This window comes from Nuphar pumila, chromosome 2 (assembly GCF_984573655.1).
Source record: "Nuphar pumila chromosome 2, dmNupPumi1.hap1.1, whole genome shotgun sequence".
Classification (NCBI taxonomy): domain Eukaryota; kingdom Viridiplantae; phylum Streptophyta; class Magnoliopsida; order Nymphaeales; family Nymphaeaceae; genus Nuphar; species Nuphar pumila.
This window is the reverse complement of record NC_143250.1, coordinates 4,417,019-4,443,683: the sequence shown is the minus strand read 5'-3', so window position 1 is coordinate 4,443,683 and position 26,665 is coordinate 4,417,019. Positions and strand designations below refer to the sequence as shown.

General features: G+C 35.7%; 1 protein-coding gene across 1 annotated transcript; it reads right to left on the bottom strand.

Moving 5' to 3' along the window:
- Nucleotides 1-15,345: 15,345 nt before the first annotated feature.
- LOC149844536 (uncharacterized) lies at nt 15,346-23,559 on the bottom strand. Its single transcript, XM_089994715.1, has 4 exons — nt 23,303-23,559; nt 20,628-20,698; nt 18,272-18,358; nt 15,346-15,693 (listed from the first exon to the last, which is right to left on the bottom strand). Exons 1-4 carry the CDS (start codon nt 23,436-23,438, stop codon nt 15,670-15,672), a joined length of 318 nt encoding a protein of 105 aa, XP_089850841.1. The 5' UTR covers nt 23,439-23,559; the 3' UTR covers nt 15,346-15,669.
- Between the last annotated feature and the right edge of the window lie 3,106 nt (nt 23,560-26,665).

The window sequence follows — 26,665 nt, the reverse complement described above, 5'->3', positions numbered from 1 at the left end:
CTTAGTGGCCTTTGTGAGTGTGCCCATAATGGCTCTTTGTGCTTGTCCATTTGGCTTTTTGGTGGACATTTGTTCTTGTTTGAAGGCTCTTTTTTCTTTACATTCAGACTTATAGTGCTTTTGATCTTTGAAGTTGGCAACATCATTGTTCATGTGCCCGTGGATCACTTTTCAAGTGTTCATGGTGTGGTGCTCATGATGGCTCAAAGTGAGCGTGTTTCTTCTCTACGTCAACTTTTCTCTCTTTTACCTTTTTTCTCCCTCTCTCACTCTATGCTCTCTTTTCTTTTTAATCATGGAAGACAATAAGAGTATTACCATTGTTAACATCAAACTAAAAGATACTGTGTAATGTGGTTTTCAATCATGAAGCATCATATTTGGGGCAAGGACTTGTGGGGATTACTGGATCAATCTGATATGAAACTTAAATTACTCCTCACCAAAGTAAAGAACGAGAAGGATGATGCATTTCAAGATGATGAGAGAACCAAGGCTATAACCAATTATGAGAAAAAATGAAAAGAATAAAGAATGTGACACATGAAAATAATGTATTGACTTATTAACAACATAAACATTAGAAATGTTCTAGCCTAGTGAATTTTGACCATACCAATGATGCTTGAGACTACATAAAAAAATATGCATTCTCTTAAAAATATTGCATGCAATATGTATGCAATTTATAAGATAAGTTTAGAACCATGATTTGAGGGAATATGAATATTAGAAAATATTATAATGTTTTATCCGAACTTTGAGAAAAATTGACTATTCTTGAACCAAAGGGATATTGCCCTTTAGACATTGAACTTCGTAAAAAATAAATAGATGCAAAGGATTTCTATCAATTTATAAATGGGTTGCGACCCGAGTTTGAAGCCACCAAGTCAGCTCTTCTCCATAGAGAAAAGATATTCTTTATTATTGATACGATTGAAGAACTAAGTATGAAGAATAATAGGTTAAAAGTGACTCTCAAGAATGATGATGAATTGATCTTAGCCATATCTAGGCTGGGAACTTATACTCGCACATACAAGCCACGTCACTTTGGGCGACAAAGCAATGGGTATGACAACAAGAAGAAAATCATTTGTCATTATTGTCATGAATCAGGACACACCAAACCCTTATATCCAAAATTGAGAAAAAAAAAAGAAAATAAGGTAGCTTTGGTTGGTCCAACTCAAGAGACTAAGAACATGAGCAACCCTCAAGACTCATCCATTGAAAGCATGTCCCCATCTTAATTGATGGAGGTGCATCAACCTCATCTTAAAAGATCATCTTCCTCAATCGTAGTCGTGGTCTCATCCTACTTCAATCACGATAAGTCTCATTAGCTTCTTAATTCTGGTGCATCATTTCATATGACTCTCAACCTTGATATTTTATATGAATGTCGTACTAATTCAAGCACGTTTAATATCTTCGTCGTCATTGGTACATCACTTGAAATCAAAGGAATAGGGAATTTTGAAAGAAAACTTTAAAATTTTAAAAATTACATATATTCATAAACTGAATTTAAATCTTTTATCGATTTCTCAACTATTGAACCATGAATGTAATATCTCATTCTCATCAAATGGTTCTTGGATGCATGATCGTCAGTCAAGGAAATTTATTGGAGATAGCTATAGAGAAGAAAATCTCTACTACATAAACCTTTTAAAAGTACCTCAAAATACATTTTATTGTAATGTTAAAAAATTAGATTTGGACTTGTGGCACAAAAGATTAGGACATTCAAAAGTATTTAAAAATTTATATTTTCCAAATCTAAAAATTTTTTGCAACATCAAAAATTTTATTTGTAATGATTGTATTCTTGGTAAAATAAAGAAATTATCATTTCATGAGAGAACTTGTTTTTACTAGACCACTTGAGTTAGTCCATTCAGATGTTTGAGGTCAGACACTATCAAAAGGTTGATATGCATATTATATGATATTTGTAGATGATTTTTCTAGGTATACTTGGATTTACTTCTTTAGGCATAAGTTCAAAGTTATTTTTTATTTTTAAGTTTTTTTATAACTTAGATCAAAATAGGTTAAAATGATATTTTTATCTTTCGCAATGATTTAGGAGAGAGTTTTTTGTCAAAAGAATTTAAAGATTATCTTAATTTGCATATCTCACATCAAAGATTTTGCCCACACACCACAAAAAATGGTTTAGCTGAAAGAAAACATAGATATATTATAAAAATCATGAAAAATTTACTTAAGTCGTGTACTTAAAGTTTTTTGGGCCGAAGTTGCTTTAACCACTTGTGTATCTTATAAACAAATTGTCATCTTCATCACTATAAAATATATTTTTTGTCGAAAACTTTTCAAACTAACTCCTGATTATTTTGGATTAAGTGTCTTTAGATGCAAATATTTTGTCTTAACCAACAAAAATCACAAGTGATCTCATCGGGCTATTTCTTGTGCATTTTTTTGATATGCAGATAACCAAAAAAGTTATAGGTATTTTAATTCTAAAAATAAAAAATTATGTGTCAAGAAATGTATTTTTTTTAAATGATTTTTTTTATTGTGAAAAATCTAAAGAATTGATTATTCTTCTCTATTTAATTTTATTTCAAAGCATGATATTGATAATTGTGATTGTGAGTTTGGTCTCGATAATGGCAATGAATTCAAAGATGAAATGATCGGTGAAGAGCAACCCTATAGTGATAAAACCTATTTGAAGCACACTAGACGTAGGATTCAAAAACGTCTATGTGCACTTGAGAAATATTCAAACACTGAAAATGAACATAATGTGCAATCTATGAGATCATCTAGAACATCAGAGCCGCCATAAAAGTTTGTATCTTATAAGTCTTTTTTCATTTAAATACATGACATGTATTGTGTTAATTCATTTCTATGTAGAGCACTCGTTCCATGCTCAAATTAAAGAACATTCCAAGCTGGTAAAAGTCATGAGAGTATAATTAAAAGCCTTGGAGAAAACTAAAACTTTGACGCTTTAAGATCTTCCATAGGGAAAGAAACCTATAAAATGTAAGTGGGTATATAAAGTAAAAACCAAGAGTGATGGAATCTTTGGAAGGTATAAAGCCATATTAGTAGCCGAAGGATATTCCTAAGAATATGTGATAGATTATGAAAAAACATTTGCCCTTGTTGCCCAAATGACCACTATTAGGATCCTTATAGGAGTTGCTTTCATTAAAAACTAGCTCATATATCAAATGGATATTAAGAACAACTTTCTTAATGAAAAATTAGTTGCAAAAGTGTACATGGAGGTACCATTGGGTATTAATTTTCCTGAAGAGAATATTCTTCACTTCAGTATGACTCTTTATGGCTTGAAACAAGCATTAAACGCATAATATGATATATTTAGTAAAGTTATGCTTATATTGGTTTCAAATCTTGTTTGATTGACATAACTTTGTTTGTTAAGAAATTCAATGCAGGTATGATCATTTTATTCCTATATGTGGACGATACGATCATCACTAGGGAAAAATAAACAGGGAATTGAAAATATCAAAAAACTTTTTAAGAACAATTTTGAAATTAGTGATCTAAGTTTTTTAATATACTTTTTAGGATTTGAAGTTGCGTATTTTTCTAGAGGGTATTTGATATCTCAGACTAAATTTGTTTTTGGTATTGTTTTCAGGTCTGGCATTACATATGATAAGAAAATTTATATTGTCGAGGTTACTAATGTTTAGATGAAAATTAATGATAGAGAACCTCTCAATGTCTTATCAACAATTGATTGAAACACTCTCTTACCTATCAATCATTAGACCAGACATAGCTCACGTTGTTCATACAACTAGTCAATTTTAGCATACTCATATATCCATTCACATGAGAGTAGTCTTACGAATCATTAGATACACTAAAAAATATATTTTTAAAGGCTTTTTTCTATCATCTTCGTCTACATTGAATTTAATTGCTTAAATTGATACTGATTTGGGAGGTGATCCCAATAATAACACTCAACCATGAATTTTTGTATTTTTTAGGTAAATCTCTTATCTTGTGGGTCCAAGAAGCAACCGAAGGTCTCACTTTCATTGATAGAAGCCAAATACTAGGTCATATCTAAGACTAAGATAACAACGGTCTAGCTAAGAATATTGCCAGCACACATTGAAACTCAAATAAAAGGAGCTTCAAAAATGTGTTGTGATATCAAGAGTGTGATCAACATTGCCAACAACAATATGTTTCATGAAAAAATAAAGCCTATAAGTAAAAGAGGAGTATCTTCAAGGCAACATAGAGGATTAGTTAGCAGACTTTTTCACCAAACCTCTCTCAACTCCTAGGTTTTACTTCCTTCATGGCAAACTTTTGGTCATTGTACTGCAATTTTGAAGGGGAGTATTAAAATTGTATATATATATATATATTATGAGTCACTAGAATATGAAAACTGAAATATGAGAACTAGAATTTTTTGCAAATCCATCCATGTGGATGTGCTTGATATGGTGAATTTAATAGGAATCAACCATTGGATCACGTATTTTTTATGAAAAATGCAATTTTTGAATGCTTTAATATTTATTAAGATTACGAGTCATTGATTTTAAAGCCTTAAAAAATCTTGTTTATGCATCAAAACTAGATGATTCAAGAGTGGGTTCTTATAAAACCAAGTATGTAGATTACATCTGTACAGTTAGATTCAAGAAAAAGAACAAAAATCCATGAAAATCGTGGCTCACACATTAGTTCTCATATTCTAGTGACTATATATATATATATATATATATACTTGTAAATATTTTTTAGTCAAATCATGTTGACGAGCCATTAGACCTGGTCTAACGGGCTAGTGAGCTTCCTCCTTCCCTCTCATTTTGTGTATATAAAGTGGTCACCCCCTCATTGTTTGGTAATGCATCTTGCATACCTTGAGTGAATTCATAAAATATTAATTTTATATTTTGTGAGCCTTCTTTGGTGTGTGCCCTTAGTGGCTTTTGTATGTGTGCCCATAGTGGCTCTTTGTGCTTGTTCACTTGGCTTTTTGGTGGACATTTGTTCTTGTTTGAAGGCTCATCTTTCTTTACAGTTCTTTCTTGGTGGCTGGCTGGAGGCATGATCCATGTTTTAGTTGTAAGCTGATCTTTTAGGCAACCAAAAAATCAATAGAAAGATTTACTGAATGCATCCAATCTGCAAGACATGCATGAGATTTTCAGTGCATGGAGCTCCCAATGTGAAGGAACGGAGCCTTTCCATTTGTTTACCTTCATATAATCTCTTAAATAAGGATTCCATGTCTGTGGAAAAAAATTCAGTTTTTGGTCATACTATAGATTTATAAGAATATGTTTTCCCCACCAAATATTTGTTGAGATACTATTGATATTGCATTCTCATAATTCATGATGTAACTAGATAACAACAAATAATAAAATTGTCATCAGCAATCTAGATCTTCTTAAGTTGCAATTCTCTCTCTCCACTGTTGATTATTCTCATGCACAATAAACATCACCTAACGAGTTCACTAATTTCTCTTAGCAGCTGAAATATCTCAAGTTGCCTAAGTATCGTTACTGTCCACAAGAGCTCCTCTTTGTGGCTAAATGGAGCCAGGATCAGGTGCCATCACATGGCACACTTTGAGTGTGCTTCTGCACCTGGCTGCCCTCCATCTGCTTTTGTCCCAACTGAGAGACTGTCAGCTAAAGATGGAGGGCATCAGGTGCAAAGTGTGCCATGTGATGGCACCTGATCCTGGCTCGGCTAGTGGCGATCATGGTTTGTCACTTGATGTGGTACAACCATGGTTTGAAAGTTGGGGGTTGTCTCTTGCCACCAGGTTGAAGCTGAGTGCACTCTCCTGTCCTGTGGGCAAGGAGAACCTCCAGCATTTTATAGCCAAAAAAAAAAGGTCTGTCGATTTCTCTAACGGTAAAAAAAAAAAAACGTGTGAAATCACCAAACTAGTAGATGATCTAATCTTTTCTGCCCAATATTTGGATGATTTTGGTCAAGTTACATGGGCACAATTTGTATAGCTTAGATGGGTTCATCAATTAGATCACCAAATTCAAGAAAAGAGGAAAATGGTCCATAAAGAAAGGAAATCGATGGACTCTGAACCTCAGATTTTTTTTTTTTTTTGATATTTACAAGGAGAAACTTGACCTAGTCGCGCTGGCTCTGCCCGCTGTGCTTATGATCACTGTCCAGACAGCGTAAAACTTCATGGGCTAAAGTCCAAAGACAAAATGCATCCATTTTCTTAGGTAAATATAGAACAATTTTATTAGTAAAAAAGGTATAAATAATTTTTAAATGTGTCACGTCCCCTGGACATGCAATTCCCGTGGAAGTGGCCTGAGCAAAAATAAACTACACCAAAAGTCAGCCCATAACCCATGCTCCATATATTCAAATATTTTCGCCATATCATCCTACATACACACATGCACTATATATAACACTCGGATCATGTGCTTTTGATGAAAAAATGATATTTGGAGCCTTGAAAATTTACAAAGATTTTGGACTATTGATTTTTCGAACCTTATAAAAACCCACCTATGTATTGGTATTGAATGTTACAAGAGCTTATCTCTATAAAATCAAGTATGTAGATTGCATTTGTATGGTCATAATTTTAAAATAAAACGAAAAAGGTTGAAAACCCCATTTAGCATGTTTGCAAACTCTATTTATGAGTGAGAGTGTTGCAAACATGCTAAATAAAATATACTAAATGGCTTTTTTCACTTTTTCTGTATTGTTTTGTGTTTCTGACCCCGTAGATGTGTTTGACATGGTTGATTTACTAGGAATTGATACCTAGATAATCTGTTTTTGATGAAAAAAATGATATTTGGAGCCTAAAAATTTTACAAAGGTTTTGAACGATTGATTTTTTTAACCTTATAAAACCCACCTATGTGTCGGAATCGAATGCTCCAAGAGCTGGTCCTTATAAAATCATGTATTTAGATCACATCTATATGGTCAAAATTAAAAATAAAATGAAAAAAGCCTGAAAACCCCATTTAGGATGTTTACATTACTATATATATACGCACACTACTCTTGTGGGTAAGGAACCCCATAGTTAGAACTCATAGGGTGTGGTTGTTTTGACCAAATCTAACTTCACGGATGTGTTAACATTGTCAAAATAGTATAAATGAACTCTTGAATCATAGTTTTTTAACATAAAACCATGTTTTTTATGTTTGAAAATTTTGTACATGTATGTTGTTTATTTTTCAACCCTCATAAAATCATATTTGACATATATGTCGAAAAAACTTGATCCAAAAACTAAAAAAAATGAAAATATTACATTTTTCACTAAGGGTTTCTTACCCACAAGTGTAGCCAATAAATATATATATATATATATATATATATATATATACATACATTTATTTATTTATATTATTTATTTATAGATAAAGAGAGAGAAAGTTGTAGCTGCTAACCACTTTTCTAACTAATTGTTGTACTAACCTGGCTTTTGAAGGATTTTTTCATGTTTTTCTTAAGTATGACCATAGAGATATGTTCTACATGCTTGATTTTATGAGAATCGACTCTTGGATCATCCCATTATAATACACGGGTAAGATTTTATAAGGTTTAAAAAATTGATGGTCTAAGATATTTTTAAATATTCAAAGCTTAAAAAATCATGTTTTTCATTGAAAAAACATGATCCAAGTATTGTTTCCTAGTAAATCAACCATGCTGAAAAGTTGTTAGCAGCTCTCTCTCTCTCTCTCTCTCTCTCTCTCTCTCTCTCTCTCTCTATATATATATATATATATATATATATATATATATATATATATATATATATATATATATATATATATAAACCCGTAACAATGGATGACACTTTCATCTACACTTGGTTACACTTTTTACCGGCGATCGCAACCACAGCTAAAAAGTGTTTTTCTACCTAAACCATTAGCGGCCGTCAAAGACCACTGCTAACATATTGGGAGTTTAACGTTTTTGATACATTTTAGGCGTTCAGCATTACGGCTTTTTGATATTTTGATATTTATCGAAAACCCTTAACGTTGAATGCCCAAAACATCATATGTGCATCGAACGCATGCCTGACATTAATTTTTGCTATATATATATATATATATATATATATATATATATATATATATGTGAAGCAATGAAATTATTGAGTAGAAATCACTTTTTTTTTAAAAAAAATCAAATTTCTGTAGTTCAAATATTCCAGATGTGATCTGCATGGTTTATTTAGTAGGAAACTTTTTTTTGAATCATGTAATTATGACAAATGATTGGGCTTTTATAAGGGTTCAAAAATTAATGGCCGACAATGTTCCAAAACTCCATAACTCAAAAAATTGCATTTTATCTTTAGCAAACAAACCATGTTGAATACGTCTATGTAGTTAGATTGAGTTGATACAACTTGCACTTATGATTTCTAGCTCAATATTTCCTTACCTTCATTAGTACCAAATATTTTCCCATAATAAGATTTGCCATGCCAGTATTACGATGCTAAGTAGTTTTATGGATTAAGCCTTATGGATAAGAAACATGTTTTGGAATGTGCAATTGTGATGTGTGCAGATTTTTCAAGGGCTTAAAAATCAACGATCTGTATTGCAAAGAAAATTCATGACCAAAAAACGTGGTTCAACATCAAAAAAATGCTTGATCTAAAACACATTTTCCGATTAATCAAACCCTGAAAATCCAATTGAGCAAATAAAGCCTGCACCTACGATTAGATGGTATAATACTAACGACATGAGCAAATTTTCAAACCACACACACACACAATAGGAGATTCACTGGATATTGTTTTGAGTTGGACTTTCTTCATCAAACAAACTTTGTGCAGAGTATGATCATGTCAACCATGTTTGTATCCATGTCAAATCAAATCATTATTATATCATATGATACACCCCCTTCCAGCCCATTATACCTATATGGATATTAATATAAGGCTCCATAGCATTTTAAAAATGGACATAGGTCGAATAGACATTCAAGCCATATCCAAGATACACCAGCAAAATATATGCTGTGCCACCATGCTCCTCCCTCACCAATAGTTTGGACTAGGGGTGGCAATCTGGTCGGGTTGGCGGGTCAGCATACCTCATCCCGAACCCGACCCGTTTATTAAACGGGTCGGCTGTGGCAAACACGAACCCGACCCGTTTAATAAACGAGTAACCCGACACGACCCGCCAACCCATTTAATAAATGGGTTGGGTCGGGTAAACGGCTTTTCAGGTTGGCGGGTTGGCAGACGAGTTGGCGGGTCGGGTTGGCGGGTCGACCCACCCGCCTAACCTGTTTATTAAACGGGTCAGGCGGGTTGGCATACCCCTAACACGAACCCGACCCATTTAATAAACGGTTTAGGCGGGTCGTCCCGTTTATTAAACGGGTTCATTTTTTTCAAACCCGAACCCGCCTAAGAGGCGGGTTGGTGGGTCGTGTCAGGTTTTGCCACCCCTAGTTTGGACTAAACGAATTCTTATGTTTTAAATTAAATTCCTTTAATTTCTTTATGGGAATTTGAGAATTGGTCACTCATAAATGCCATGCTGCAAAAAAAAATTGACGTTTTGGTGGCTAAAATAAAAATATACAACGTAACTAAAAGTCAGAGGGTGGCCTTGAAATTTAGTGAAGTGGCCAAGTGCCCTTCTGAAGTCCAAAATTTGAAAGTGGTATCATATCCAAATGATTAGCTGAATGAAAGGATCAACCCTTTATGTTATTTGACTGTTATCATAACCTTTGTCTGCACGTTTATGAGCAGTGGCTGAGCCACATTGGTCAGGGTGGGCAGTGCTCACCCTAACCCAGTAAAAGTCGGGTCAGGGTGTGCAGTGGCCACCCATGATCCGACTGCCCACCCAATGAGAGATCAGGTTAGGGTGGGCACTACCCGACCTGACTTTTTTTTGTGCCAAAATAACAAGTGGGAGTGTGAGGGTTTTGATTTAGTTTTTTTTATAATGACATAAATGTTTAGTTATAATTTTAAGAGTTTTTGTATTTTTTTAATTACTATTAGGCATGAATTCATGAATAATGAATGCTTGATTTTTAGTAGAATATTATGGGCTTTATTTTTTTTATCAATTAGCATAAATGCAAAATTATGATGTTTATAGAAATTAGGGTTTTGATTTTTTATTTTTATAAATTTTCATGAATATTTAATTCTACTTTTAGGGTTGTTATGTGTTTTTTCTTTTTCACTTAGCATTAAACATGAATCCATTAATAATAAATGCTTGCTTTTGGTTAAAATGTTAAGGATTTTGTTTTGTTTTTTTTCAATTAACATAGATGAGACCTATATGATTTTTATCAATTGCTAATTTTTTTAATGAATTAGCAATGAATCAATTATGAATTGATTTATAAATATGGCAAATCATTGTTGTCAATTGTAAAAGGTACACTTTAGATAACTATTTTTTAACATATTATTAGTATAGTTTATTAATAATTATTTTTTTCTTTTTTACTGTATATTTGTGCCCACCCTAGTTTAGATTTTTGGCTCCTGCTTATGAGTTGTGCCTTGGACCTTCATCTAGAGCATAAGGTTACCCACTCCCGCAATAGATTTGTTTTTCCTTCTTTTTTTGCTAGGAAGCCACAAACACAACCTCCCAAAAAAATAAAAGAAAAAAAACACGCATTGGCAATAGGGTTGTCAACAGGTCGGGTTTGGTTCAGACCTAACCTTGATTTTTGGGTATGGTATCGGGTCCGGACCTGGGTCTAATCGGACCCATCATAAGAAAAACCATACTCGGACCTCGATAATAACTGCATGAACCAGACCCAGGCCATACTCGATAAAACCATATTTTTTATCATTTTTACATTGAAAATTTGTGGGTCTTAATCGGAATTTGTGTCAGGCCCAGGTCTGGTGTAAAATTTCACAAACTATACCTGGTTCCATGTATTAATCAGACCTTTGGGTCTGGACCCAGGTCTTAATCGGGTCTTCTTATTTATCATCATACTCGGACCCCTATAGGTGGGTCAGGTCTGGGTAAACCCAACCTGTTGACACCCCTAATTGGCAGACCTCTAATTGATAAAATAAAAAATAATTGTTCTTGTAAAATGATGCAATTTTGAAAATGCCTCACAATTTTCTGAAATCCTCTTCATATCCAAAATTTTGATTCTCAATTTTTAAAGACATTTTTACCCTTTGCAACATATTTATGCAGACCTCTTGATGTTAACATGTGAACCTCCTAACATTCACACAAATATATTGTAAACTTCTTGACGTTCACACAAATATGTTGTGAAGCTCTTGATGTTTGTACAAATATATTGAGAACCTCCGGACACATATGAACGTCAAAAAGTTCACAACATATGTGTGTGAACGTTAAGAGGACAGCACAAATATGTTGCAAAAGGTAACAATATCCTACAAAAGTTAAATAATAGAATTTTTGACATAGGAAGGATTTAGACAAATTATGAGGCATTTTCGAAATGGCACGATCATTTTTCATTGATATAACCCTTGAGGTCCCCCTATCCCTCGAAGAGTATGCCTAACTTCAACCTTATAGCCAAAGAAGCCCCCATGGGTTTCAAACTCATGGCATCCCATCAACTTGGTGACATTCATGAGTCGCCCATACCAAATGAGTGGAACCCTTTTGGGCCACTCCAGCAATAGATCGTAGATGTTAGAGATGGGACCATAAAATCTATGGGTAATGGATGCTGCAATGCTACCATGTAGGGCTGTTAATGGGTCAGATATTCAACCCATCAAGGTAAAATCGAAGCACCAAATAGCAAGTTATTTTATTCAGGTTCAGATATGGGCTTTACCGAGTCCCAAAAATGAAATCTCAAACCTAGATCTGTATAATTTCAGAAGCTTACATCTACTTGAAATACATATAAAACTGTTAGGTCCGGTCGAGATATCCAGCAAAAAAGCCAGATCGGATTGAATATCTAGCAAAATCATAACCCAATTCGGATCCGCAATCAGGTTTGGGTTGGCACTTTTTATGCCCATACCCAGAAATTTAGGTTAGGATTGAGTCAGGAACTAGATACAAAGTCCACCTATTGACAGCCTTATTGTTATGGTTAAGCACTCTCAAAGCTTAAATAAAAATGTCAAAGGTAACGTGCCAACATTAATAAGTAAACATTCACCGGACCACATTTTCCTCTACCTCGACATAAACAATATTAATGACAATCACCACCCCTCCTCCATATCGGTATCCACCAAGTTGAGTAACCTAATACTAGAGAGAAACAGTTCAATGAGAATGTAATGTTAGTCTTTATCTATGCTATACAAAGAATAAGAATCACAATAAATATACTTTTAATCTTTATCTTTGTTATACAAAGAATAAGAATCTAATAAAATCCCCACCTTAGTGTCCACCTTGTGAGATAATCTGATATTAGAGACGAGTATTTCAATGAGAACCCAATGTGAATCATAATCTATGTTACACAAAGAAACATCTTTCTTTTCCTTTTTTCTTTTTTTTCGACAGAGAAAGCTGGGGTTAGGCAGTCCCCTACCAGTTATACAACCATACCATTAGGTTTCGAACTTACAACGTCTCAACACAAGGTGACCTGCACTAACTACTGCCAGACAAGCGGAGCTGCAGTTGGTCTTTTCCCTTTTTCTTTTCCTCTATCAGGAATACTACCTTATTACTTTGACAAACTTAAGTGGTCGTGTGTCATGCAAGGCACCACAAAGGTTACAGCATGGCTGATAGCTTTGGGGATGTGTGTAGCTTACAAGATGCTCCATCATGTAAAATAACTAGAATACCTGTTCTAGATCGACAATGGTGTAAACAACATGCAGTAGCAGGCATAAGTTAATAACCATAGAGGCATGTATTGGATAAAATGGTGATTTTCAACCGAGGTGGCATCCCAGGTTGGAATCCCTCTGCCACATGGGGCTTAAGATATATCTGGTAGGGATCTGACTAACCTCAGCTTGCCTTTCAAAAAACAATTGGTGATTTTCAAAAATGCTCTAAAATTGAAGATTGATTTTAGTTTTGGAGATATACCCAAATGAACAAAAATGTTATATTAAGTGTGCAACTAACGTGGAAGCATGGTGACTCGCAGAGAGAGAGAGAGGGGTAAGCCCTAGGAGTTCTACACTGCTAGGACAGTGATGTACGGCAGGCAGAGACAGTGCGACTAGGTCTATGATCCGGGGGTGGTTTCTCCGAGTAAAAAACACAAACGTGGAAGGGACAGCATATAATGAAATGGTGGGTACTTCCGTAATTTGTTGTGCAAAGAAAAGAAAAAAAAAAGAGGGAAAGGAGTAGTGATGTCCATGTCTCTTTGATCTTGCCTTGCCTCCCCTTTGTCAATTCTCTGTGACAAGCATAATATACATACTCTCAAGGAGGGAGAGAGAGAGAGAGAGAGAGAGATGGCTGTGAGTCCGACCAAGAACAGGGGTAGGCCTTATTCAGTCGTGCTGCTGCTGGCTTTTGCAGCAGCAGTAATGGGGGTGATGGCGCTGAACAAATTCAGGGAAAGACAAGCTCACAACATCCTCATCGAGGAAAAGGACAGAGAGATCATGGCACAGAACATGAGATACCAGGCACCTTTCTCTCTCTCTCTGCACACACACACACATCCATAGGCACACACATACAGTAGAGCTACAGTGTCTTCAAAGGTGATCACCGAACTGTTACATCACAAACAGCAAAAGAAAATTGGTCACTTGCTGATCATTCTAGCATATAAAACACTGCCAACTTACAAATTCTCATGCAACCATCGTCTACCTTCTCATCAGGCAATATGGTTCAAGATTGTCGCTTCATCAGTTCTTCAAAATTTTGACCTGATGAATCAAAATGGTTTCTGAGTTCCCTTATGAAGGAAATAATTTTTGGTTTTTCTAGTTCATTTGTTATGCACTGTTTTCATCTAATAGAGGTCAAAACCATTTTATTTTTTGTAGGTGGTCATGAATTCTCATATCCCATTTTTTATGAGCTCGGTTTTTAACTTTTTTCCTCTTTTTGTTACACCAATCGGTATATCTTTTCAATTATCATAGAGGGAAGAAGGTTTCTCAAAAGAGCTGAGAAGCAAGATTGAAGATATGCGAGTCAAAATTGAATCCCTCAGGAACCAGAAGAAAAAGCTGAAGAGAAAACTCGAGGAGATGCAATCCCTAACAATCTCCCTTAAAGAAAAACAACGAACCCTGGTGGCAACCCTTAAAGAAAAGCAGAAGAAGATAGAGAAACTAAGAGAGGAAAAAGGTCTCACCAGAAAAATGTACACCCAGCTTGTAGCTTTGAAGGAAGCCCTGAAGCAGAAGGAAGATGAGATCCATGAGCTCAAACGCCAGCATCAAAATCCACCATCCATCCAGTCTGTCATTTCCGATGGTACTTCCAATTCTCCCACTAATGATACAGTGATAAAGAGAGTACTTAACAGAGATAATAGTACAGATCAGGAACAAGAAGCTGATTCAAAAGATCACCAGGCCAATGTGGATGTGAAGAAAGAACAAGGCAATGAGACTCTGCCAGATATGAACGCCAACAAGCAGATAGAAGATGCAAGGGCTGTTGCTGGCAAACAGCAGGAGAATCTTGATTCTGTTAAGGAGCTGCCTGAGAAAGCAACTACACAGCCTATTGATGGCATCAGTAAGCCAGAGGATTCAAAGGTTGAAGCAGTCAATCAGCCAGAAAATTTTGAGAGAAATGAGGAAAAGCCGTCAGGAAACAAAGAAAGCAACAACACCAAGAGCAGACAAGGTGAAACAATCGTTCTAGTCACCAATTTTGATCAACCAGAAAATCCTCAGAATGCTACCAAAGACAAGCAACTTGAAAATAGAGAACCAGATGGTGTGGGTATTAAACTAGAAAACAAGGATACTGATGGTCATGCAAATACTTTACCCGACAGTCATGCCATCAAAGATCGCCGAGAGAAATTGGAGGATGTTGATATCAAGCAGAATGGGCAGAAAGATGAATCAGAAAAGGATGGCATAAAGAATGCAGAGGTTGATGGTGCCTTTGATAAATCCAGAGATGAGACATCAGAGAACGAAAGAAAGGACCCAGAGCCAGAGTATTTGAGAGACGATAATGAAGGCAAAGAGATATCTGAAATGTAACTGGCTAAAAGAAAATTGTTAGTGGCATAATAGAGAAGCTTGTTGGAAACACTAATTTAACCTGAGTGTTTTAACCATGTAATGAAATGAAATAAAGCAGACAGCAAGTTTTCAATATATGTATCAAAAGTAGGCTGATTATTATTGCGAACATGACTGTAGTTGTACATGCATCAATTCAGTGAAAATGCAGGGAGCTGAATATCCAACACAGCTTTAAAAAAAACTAATTTGTTCTGATCCATTGAGACTTGGAGCATAAAATGCATCTTCAACCAAAACTCTAAATTTTTAATATCCATAACCAAAAGTCGGGAAAAAGCTCGAAACTTTCAAAAACTGGAAAGATCTGCAGCCAAGATATTCTTCTAGATGCCGTCCCAAAACAGATGCTTTATTTCCAAAGGTTGATGAAGGTAACATGAGGCTGTTTCAAGCAATCTCTAGTGTGCTCCTTCAGCTACTTTCTGTGAAGGGCATCAAAGGAGCTGGTTAAAAAGGGTCAAACGTTCCAACAGAAGTCAAAGCTCAGAAGTTTTAAAATGAACATCTAAGAAATAAACTTAGAAACGCATGATCAAATCATCTTTCAATATATATTCAAAGTGCATACACATGTAAAACATGCAAAAAAATGCCCAAGCAAAAGACTCGACTCTATCCCAAGAAAAGTTTCAAGTCCATCTGAAGATTGGAAGCTAAACCAGAAAAAGCAGAAAGAGAATGACGAAACCCTTTCTCAAGAGATGGCTTAACCTATACCTAAAAGGATATGTCCACATTTTTCGCCTTAAACAACTGAAAATTTCCAAGAGTTCAAGTACTTGTGAGCATTGCAGCCAGCAGCACATGGGGCTCAGAGGAAACTTGAGATGCTCCTCCACTGTCAATTATCATGTATCTCTTAGAAACAACCGGAACCGAAGCAATAACTTCAAAATGAAGATCAAAGCTCTTTCACGAGTTGATTGATGTTCATGCGCATAATATAGCAGGTGTGCAATATATTTCATGTATCCACATTTGTTTTGTGCATTATGTGTACTGAGAGCAACTCCATCTATCATCGAGCCTGCAGTCACATTTTAATACATATTACACGCCTTAATTGGCATGTGAATTGGATCTTTCCCTCTTATCTATCCAGCTCACTTTCTTATACACATTATCAACTACATCATCGGTACAGGATGTTATCTGAATGATCTCCTTATGTATCTGGCTATGACAACTTGGTGATAATGGTAGGATGATACACCTCTTTTCAACCAATCAAACAGGATTACCAAATCCAAAGTGATGACCATGAATCACTATATGTATCTGGTTCTGTTAAGATGGTAACCTTCATAGGCTGGCGCACAGATGACTGGTCTTTTCAACCAAGCAAACAGGAAACAAAATTCAAATTGAAGAGAATATACATAGCATCTATAAGCATGTGATTCAATTCTATCTTCATCATCCCTATATGTTTTTGCCCCTCTTTTAAGGTAAAGGTTGCCATATTATGTTAAGATCAAAAGGTAAGCAACAATTAAAACATGTTGAGGGTGGAGCCTGTAATGAAATATAAAAAGTGCACAAATATATGCCACTATGGGCTTACAAGAATACAAGAATGCGCACAAAAAGAAACAAGCCTCTTATGGGCCAATACAATCAAGAACATAAGCCACTTATAGGCAAGAGCACAACTAAAAATAAATATAAATATTATTGAAAATGCTTAAGAAAAGCATTGAGAAAATATGGGAAAGACTCTCATATTTACAGAGATTACAAAGGACTTGGGGGCTAGCCAACTAGTCGTTGGGATAGTCCAATGGCTATAACAGCAGAAAATATAAAAAATAAAAAAGTGCCCCTAATGGGCACAACCCAATGTTGTCAGTATCAGTGTGCATTGGCCGATACATATCGTATCGGCAGAAAATCGATATGCATCACCCCTGAATCGGCTATTTTTTAATAAATATAAAAAATTACTAAAAAAAAAAATTAATATTATTTTAATATTTTTAACACGTGTCACATTTTGATTGACACGTAATGTTTTTTTATTATTTTTTGGCTGATAACAGAATGATTCACTTGAGTATCAGTATCAGCCGATACAGCTGATCGTTGGCCAAACAATTCAGGACCGATACAGCTGACCGTTGGCCAAACAACTCAGGGCCGATACCGATAATGACGACATTGGCACAACCTATTACATAAAAAAGGAAAGGACTAAAATACCCCTAATGGGTATTACCTATTACAAATACAAAACAACATTATATAAATATATATGTAGACATAACTATATGTATATATGCATACACATTATATATGTATATAGCTATGTATATACACATATATACAACTTTAACAGAACCATGCAGACATTCTGTCAGCAGCCAATAGCCATATAACCAGGATATGGGTATCTGAAGACTCTGAAAACAACATAAGTATGCTCTATTATGATAATCATGTGCTCTGTGGGTGAAAGGGAGCCATTTATGGCAATGAGCCACAATATGTTACCATGATAAATTCTTGATTTGCATGTATCCAGTCAGTGAAAGCCAAAACTATTAGAATTCAGGGCACATTCTTCACGGCCTACCCACTATTGACATGTAGCAAGTTCAAGAAACAGTACGAAATTTGGCTAACATATTGTACCTATGGCTACCAAGTGATTTTCACTATCATCTAAAAATGAAATGAATTTGGGCATGAAAAATCCTACCAGACCACAATGAACATAAATAAAATACATGCAAGATGATATACAAAATTAGGCAACAAAGGGTGTTCCTATGTCATACCTGCACGCATACCCATGTGACAGATGTACATATGATTTTTGTAGCATGTTCATCAGTAACAATTAATTTATGCAAATACAGCCGGCACTATGATGTATCACTTGATAATATTTCAAAAAATGCCATCATCAGAACAATTGTTTCATTTTCCATTTAATCATAGAAATAGTATGCTCTAAGATGGGAAAGCATAGTGCAGGATTTGTAATTACTAGTTACACACCTCTTCCTTGTCCTTTTTTCCACCAGAGAACGTCTTATATCCTCCATATATTAGCAAAGCCCATCCAGTCAGTGACACAATCACAAACTGCAAAAGGGCAACTACATGATTTAGTGTGCAAGCAGTCACATTTATCTACAGAATGAACATGATAAATCTTCCGAATATAGGAGTTATTACATGATAAATCACTAAGCACATACCAGGAAGAAAGGAAGAAAAAAACATAAACATGATTTCAAATTGGAGAAAAATGGGAATGTCAAACATTTAACTAATTTCTCACAAGAAACACAATTAAAGCTCGATAACACAATTTTCCAAGGGAATAGATTAAACGTTGTTTTTCTCAAACAAGGGACTGTAACCTAGAAAATAGCAAGGAGACAACAACAACTACGCCTTCATCCCAAAACAATTGGGGTCGGCGATATGAGCCAAAAAAAAATCATTCTGGGTCTTCCACATGAATCCTTCTCTTCCAATCATTTTTATCCAATGCCATGTCCTCGGTGAGGTTCAAAGCATTCATATCCTTTCCTATCACCTCCATCCATGTCTTCCTAGGCCTACCCCGACCTCTTTTAACTAATATATTTTCCCATTTCTCCATCCTTCTAACTGGAGCATCATTAGGCCTTCACCGAATATGTCCAAACCACCGTAAACGATTCTCTCTCATCTTATTTTCAATGGGTGCAACGCCTACCTTACGTATCTCCTCGTTCTGAATCTTATCTTTTATTGTATTTCCACACATCCATCTCAGCATACGCATCTTAGCTACACTCATTTTTTGAATATGATGTCTCTTGGCAGTCCAACATTCCGTACCATATAGTAAAGCGGGCCTAATAGTCATCCTATAAAACTTTCCGTTCAACCACAATGGCATTCTACGATCGCACAACACTCCAGTTGCATTTTTCCATTTCATCCACCCAACCTTTATCCTATGATTTACATCTCCATCAATTTCTTCATACTTTTGAATGATAGATCCCAAATATTTGAAACAATCATCCACCGGTATTTCTTGCTCACCAAGCTTCACTATACTCCCATCACTACTTTGTTGCTTACTAAACCGACATTCCATGTATTTTGTCTTACTCTTACTCAACTTAAAACCTCTTGCTTCCAATGTCTGTCTCCATAATTCTAACTTAGCATTAACCCCAGCTCTAGACTCATCAATCAAAACAATATCATCAGCAAACAACATACACCACAACACATTTTCTTGAATTGATCTCGTAAGCTCATCCATCACTATAGCAAATAGGAAAGGACTTAAAGCAGATCCTTGATATAACCCAACCGTTATAGGAAAATTGGTTGTCACCCCTCCACAAGTGCGAACATTGGTTACTACTCCTTCATACATATCTTTAATTATACTAATGTACTTGAGAGAAACACCTTTCTTCATCATTGTCCACTAGAGAACGTCCCTAGGTACTCTATCGTATGCCTTCTCCAAATCAATAAAAACCATATGCAAATCTTTATTCCTCTCTCTATTTCTCTCAATAAGTTGTCTAAGAAGATGTATAGCTTCCATAGTTGATCTTCCAAGCATAAAACCAAATTGATTCTCCGATATCATGACAATCTTCCTCAACCTAGACTCAATCACCCTCTCCCAAAGTTTCATAGTATGACTCATGAGTTTTATACCACGATAGTTTGTGCAATCTTGTATATCACCCTTATTCTTATATAGAGGCACCAAAGTACTCTTCCTCCACTCATTTGGCATCTTATTTGTCCGTCAAATCTTGTTAAAAAGATTTGTCAACCATTCTAAACCTTTCTCTCCCAAGCATTTCCAAGCCTCGATAGGTATACCATCTGGGCCAACTGCCCTTCTTGATTTCATTTTCTTCAAAGCCTCTGCAATTTCTTTCTTTTGAATCTTGCGCATGAAGTCACGATTCATCTCATGAAAATGAATGAAGAAGTCTCCAAGATCCTGAGCATGACTTTCATTAAATAGCAAGGAGAGCTGGTCTTAAATTCTGTCATGTGCTACCACCAAGTCATTAACGTGCATTAAATGTATTTGCCATGCTTTAACATGCACATGTCATGGCTTTATTTGTGACTTTATGGTCGATATTCCAGAACAATGCTTCCCGTGGAATGATAGACAAATGTTGCTGTTACAATTCAGGCAGCTTGAAATTTAAAAGAAAAATAAAATCAAAACTTCATTCAGAGAATAATACAAGCAAGCACATAATTAAGTGACTGGAACTTCAAAACTTGGAACTTCAAAACTTCATTCAGAGAATAATACAAGCAAGCACATAATTAAGTGACTGGAACTACAATTAAACATGAGAACGCTTACATGCTCTTCCTTCCATTTAGATGGACTCAAAGGATCCTGCCAAAAGTTTACTTTTGGGGGGCCATGATGATCTGTAAACATAGAACCAGGAAATAAATAAATAAACAAATAAACTACATCAACATTGTAACCAAACATCAAAGAAATTACAATCAATAACTGGCATGACAAAAAAGCAAAAAACAAACAATAAATGCCATTTTTGATAAAATATCAAAGAAATTTCAAGTTGTGAAAATCAGAAAATAGAATAGGAATGAAATCAGTTAGAATTCCAACCCAGGTCTGAACTGGATCCAGCCAATAGTACGGGACTTGGGCAGTATCTATCCATATCTAGACCAGATTTGGAATAATGGTTTGTGTGTGGTCAGATCCAACCACCTTTTTAGTCAGATCTGGTACACTTATTTAGTCAGATCTGGGTTCTGTCTAATCTGATACATTTTACCTTTTTCAAAGAAAAACAACAGCTTTTATCCACAACCAGTGGATCCAGTACACAAAGAGTCAAATAAGATCCAGATACAAGACTCAATTATGAGAAAGACAACAGCTTTGTAATATCAGACCCATTTAACAATATTCCAACACAGTGTGTCTAGCACAATCTAACCCATATAGTGTCCATTTTTGTCCCCAATAAATCAATAAATACTACCCCATAACAGTAGATCACTTCCAAGTTCCAACTAGTCATGCTAAGCAGAAAACCACATTCATCCAACTTAACCATTTTGTTTGTTACTTCCAACTAGTTCCAAGAATGTATACGTATCAGATTCCAAGTCAAATCAAACCACTCGAATAGGGATGCTCGACCACTTCCTACTCACCCGATGGCATAAAAGAATGAGTTATGAAAAAAATCTTATACGGGTTTAATTGAGTTTTAACTTTATAAAATAAGGTCAAAACTGGACACACACATGCACATATATATATAAAAGTTTTTTCACTGAAAGTCAAGGTAGGGTATAGGAACCACAGGATTCAACTCAAGACTCAATGTGATTTGAACCCAAGATCTGATAAAATTGGATCCAGAGTTGAGTTGCTTTCAAAAGTACTTTTTTTAAGTACAATTTTTATGATATAAATGTTTCTCTCAAAAGAATGAGTTCTTTGCAGATTGTTTGAAAAAGGCGGAGTTTCAACTTTCATCTGTTTTTTTGCTTCATTTATATTTTTTTTTTGTTATCAAAGTTTTATTGAAAAATATGTCTTTTAAACGGATTTTTGTAACTATGTGCCTCATCTGTTTTAATATCAGAAGAGGAACACAGTGATGATCCCAATTCTTAAATCTCTGATTCCAATGCTACTCCATGCAACTCCCAATTCTCAGATTTCTATCATAGTCTAGGACTTCTGCAAGAAAGAGAATACCCCACCATCTAAAGTCTAGTTTAACAACAGAGTTTGATACTGTATTCTTCCACTCTATGTCACATGGACACACCATTTTGGCTGTGTGTCTCTGGCTACATACTAGTACACTCCGACATGGACACGGACACGTACAGCATTATTTTAATATTTTTAATAATATTTTATTACATTTTATGTTTATTTCAACAAAAAACCATTTTTAATGTTAAAATATTCAAAAATTATTGATTAAAAGATTAAAAAAATTCTGAGTCCTTGTGTCCCATTTAAAAAAAATGGAACTTTCAAGTAGAATCCTAATCCAGCGTCCTAGAGTCCACAAATCATTGACATAGCTTCCACTCAATCATTTAGTTACTCTGTCTCCTATCACGAATTCGAATTTTTGTTTCTCTCTCTTCTCTTTTTTGCTTTGATAAGCTAGCTTGGGTTAAGGGTGCCCCATCTCTTTCCACTAATATCATTAGCAAACAATACAATCCTGTGACAAGCTGTCCCAATCTGGATGTTTATCTTTCCAAAAGACGTGTTCCCAGGACCTCTCCATATGAAGACGGATCATGCAAAGCCTTGCATGGTGAGCAAACAGTGATTCTAGTATCTACTTTACAATTTATCAGGAAAAGATATCGAAGCAGCGGAGTAGATAACTTCACACTATTCTAACTCATTTCCTGTTACTGGAACACTCCCTGAAGTCTATAGTAACAACCAATCTCGTTATTTGGTCATACCACCATGGCCATTACTCCTCAACCATTCCAAACTCATTTTTCATCACCATTGTCTCACAAAATCGGCAACTCTTAAGCAAACAACGAACCCGAGCAAGATCGAACCCAATCAATTCCCAAATCCCTAGATGACTACCACTGAACCAATTCAATTGAGAAGCATTTCTTTCACATTATTGAGATCGAATTTGATCCCCATACGCTTCCAAACAATGATCTAATCGTTTAGGAAACGATCAAAAGCATCCCATCAGACAGCCATTTAATTGCCCGATTCGATCAAAACGAAGCAACGGCCATACAAAATCAACACAAAAAAAAGGAAAATACCTCCTTATTTTTTGTTTCCTTTCCAGGAATGAACACATAAACCCTAAACACAAAACCATGAAGAAAACCCAATAGCCAAAAACAAAAAAGCGAAAAAAAAAATCCCATAAACTATGTAATCAACTCAACCCTGATTTTTCAGAGAAGAAAAGGGGAGAAAACAGAAAGCCTAATCGGAAAACTCTCACTACAACTCAGAAACACTAGAGAGAGAGAGACCTCCACCGCCAGCCATGCCGCGCCGCTGCAGCAGCTTAGTAGCTTGAGCACCGGAAGCGTGCGATTGGGAAGATGAGACCCTTAGAGCATCAGCTAGGGAAGGTGATCGGCGCGCCGCCGCCGCCCACGCAGCCATCCTTTTCCGGCTAGTAAGTTCTAGAGAGAAAAGAGTCGAAAGGAGAAGGCGAGATGCTCCAAAACGACGATTCCCTCAGACAGAGTAGGCAGGCAAAAGAGAGAGAGAGAGAGAGAGAGAGAGAGAGAGAGAGAGAGTAGGCTGTCAACGGGTCGGGTACCCGACCCATTAGGGTTATCTGAACCCACCCAAATAACCGGTTCGGGTTCGGGCTTTTTCGGGTCACGAAAATGAAATTCCAAACCCAGACCCGTATAATTTCAGAGAATTCTATATATCTGAACTGGGCACGTTTTTTTTTCGAAACGACCTTTAGCCGCGGATAGCATCAACTGCTAAAGTGCATTTTAACTCACGAGTTGTGGGTTTTGCGTTGTCCATCATCTGTGATGGACGTCACTAGATAGTTGGTTAAAGTAGGCAGCTACTCTATATATATATATAGAGAGAGAGAGAGAGAGAGAAAGTGGCAACTGCTGACTGAAATAGATGTGCGTTGACCGTTCATCCTGCGCGTGTGATAAACTCTTAGTTCTTAGTTCACACTCATGTTAAAATTCTTTTGAAGCGCTGCTAAAGGTGTATGCTAAAACTATACCTTTAGCGGCGCTTCAAACGACCTTTTACACAAGCTTTTTTGTTGTGTGTAAAGGACCTTTTGAAGTGCCACTAAAGGTATGGGTAAAAATTAAACCTTTAGCGACATTTCAAAAACACCCAAAAAAACTGGTACCTTTATAGCCATTGATTTTGGATTACTGGAAAAAATTGTATACAGGTCAGATTTAGATGATCAAAAAACCGGTTTCCACTAAACAAAACCTATAGATCATATATACGGTGTTCAAAGTGAGAAAAATACTTAAAGCTATGATTTTTGAAAGAGCCTAATAAGACCTAACGAAAAAGAAGACCTAAGGAATGCATTACTCTATATGAGAACTGAACATATTAAGCCCCATTTCTCCTTCTGATCTATAGGTTTTAAGTGTTTTATGATAGATCTGAACCATTAGATGTGTTTAGCATGCTCGATTTAATGGGAATCGACTCTTGGATCATGTTGTTTCAATGAAAAAACATATTGTTATGAGTCAAAAAAATTGGTACCTTCATGGCCATTGATTTTGGATCACCAGAAAAACCTGTATATAGGTCAGATTTGGGCGATCCAAAAGCCAATTTTCACTAAACAAAACTTATAAATCATATATACTGTGTTAGACATGAGAAAAATACTTAAAACAATGATTTTTAAAGGGGCCTAACGAGACTTAACGAAAAAGGAGACAAATGCACATATTAGGCTCCATTTTCATTCTGCTCCGTAAGTTTTAAGTGTTTTATGATCTGAACCCTTAGATATGTTAGCATGTTCGATTTAGTGAGAATCGACTCTTGCATTATATTTTTTTGATGAAAAAACATATTTTTATGAGCCTAAAAAAAACTGATACCTTCATAGCTTTTTATTTAGTCAGATTCAGGCGATCCAAAAGCCCATTTCCATAAACAAAACTTATAGATTATATATACATTGTTAGACGTGAGATAGAAGACTTACAAAAATATTGTTTGTACGAGTCAAAGTCTGGGATAGAAGCTTCTAATCGGATCCAGGTATGACGACCCAGCTAACTTCGACCGATAAACTTTTATCAGCTCTACTGCTCAAATCTCGTTAGCAGGACTTTCTTAGCAAGGAAAATCTCTTGATAAATTTTAAAAAATTCAAGTAATGGTATATATCAAAAAAATATAACATAATATAATATAATAAATGGTATACAAGAAAAAATATGAAAATTATATTTTATTAATAGTGTGATAAATTTGCAACATTTTCTAAAAATGTGATATATTGAAAATGAGTTGTTTTTTTTAGATTGTATTGGCTTCTGAAATATTGAGTTAAAAGTTAAAACCAAGGTTGTTAAATGTGATGAGGCGAAGCGAGGCGTTGCGCCTGTTATGAAGCGAGGCATAAGTCTCGAGGCGTTGAAGTGTAAGCTTCATGATCAAAATAATAAAATATATAATATTAATAAAATAATGAAAATTTTAAATAAAAACTACTAATAAAAGACAATATAAAATAAAAACTATTTTCCTATAATTAACTCATATTATTTATTTTCTTATATACATGCACATGTAAACCGCAATTAAGTTAGACTCATAGTGCAAGATAAAACAAGTTATATCTACAATCATGAAATCATATTGAATACAACGAGGGCTCCGCTTGTATGGTAGGAGCTGTTATTTTACATCACCAATCACCATGTGTTAATATGTTGAGAGATCAAAACCTAATGGAATGTTGTGTAATTCCAACATGCACACACACGTATACTCATTTATCCAACAATTTGTGGTAAAGATCAAGTGCCACCAAATGAAAGTTGAAGGAAGCTACTTCCATTAACACATCTAGTGGCCGGTGGTTGGGCTTATGTTCAGTTCTTAAAGAGTTCTTTTGAACTAGTAAAATGGGTTTGGTGAGCCGAACACGAATAGCAGGTGATGAACTCAATTCGGCTCTTACATGCTACTTGAATAATAAAGATTGTATCTTAAATATATTTTATATCCTAACAAGTTCAAATCCTATTGCTTAAAGTCTTGAAACAATGCAATTTTTTTGGCAACTAAGCCAACTCTGAGTTTCCTTAATATGTCTAGAGATCACTACCTGATTCGCAAACTTGATACTCCCCTAAGTCCCCAACCACCACTCAAAGAGTCAAGACCCCAAACACCAAAAGCCCCCCAAAACGCCTGCCACCCATACCCAAGCAAACCTCAAAATCCTAATCCGCACCATCCAAATAGCCCCACCCCATTTGCCCAATTATTCAACTCCCCTGACCCAAAACCCCTCACACCACCACCAACCAAAACCATAAAAAAATGGCTATCAAAACCCACCTCATCCTTAAGACCCTCAGCCCCACCACCATCATTACCACCACCTGCAGAAGGATCACCACCACCCCATTCTTCCTTCAAGAGCCGCAACTCCAAGAACCACCAACAACAACAATGCCTCTCCCACCAAACCCATCAACAGGCAGCCCTCTGTACCAGGAGAACTGGTGCAGCCTCCACCCGGACACCCTTCTGTCCCAATTGTTGGTCCCTCTGGGACTCATTGACCAGACGCTGTCGCGGTGGATCCAGGCGTTCTCCCAGACGCTCGACCTTGTCAGCCTCATCAACGTCTT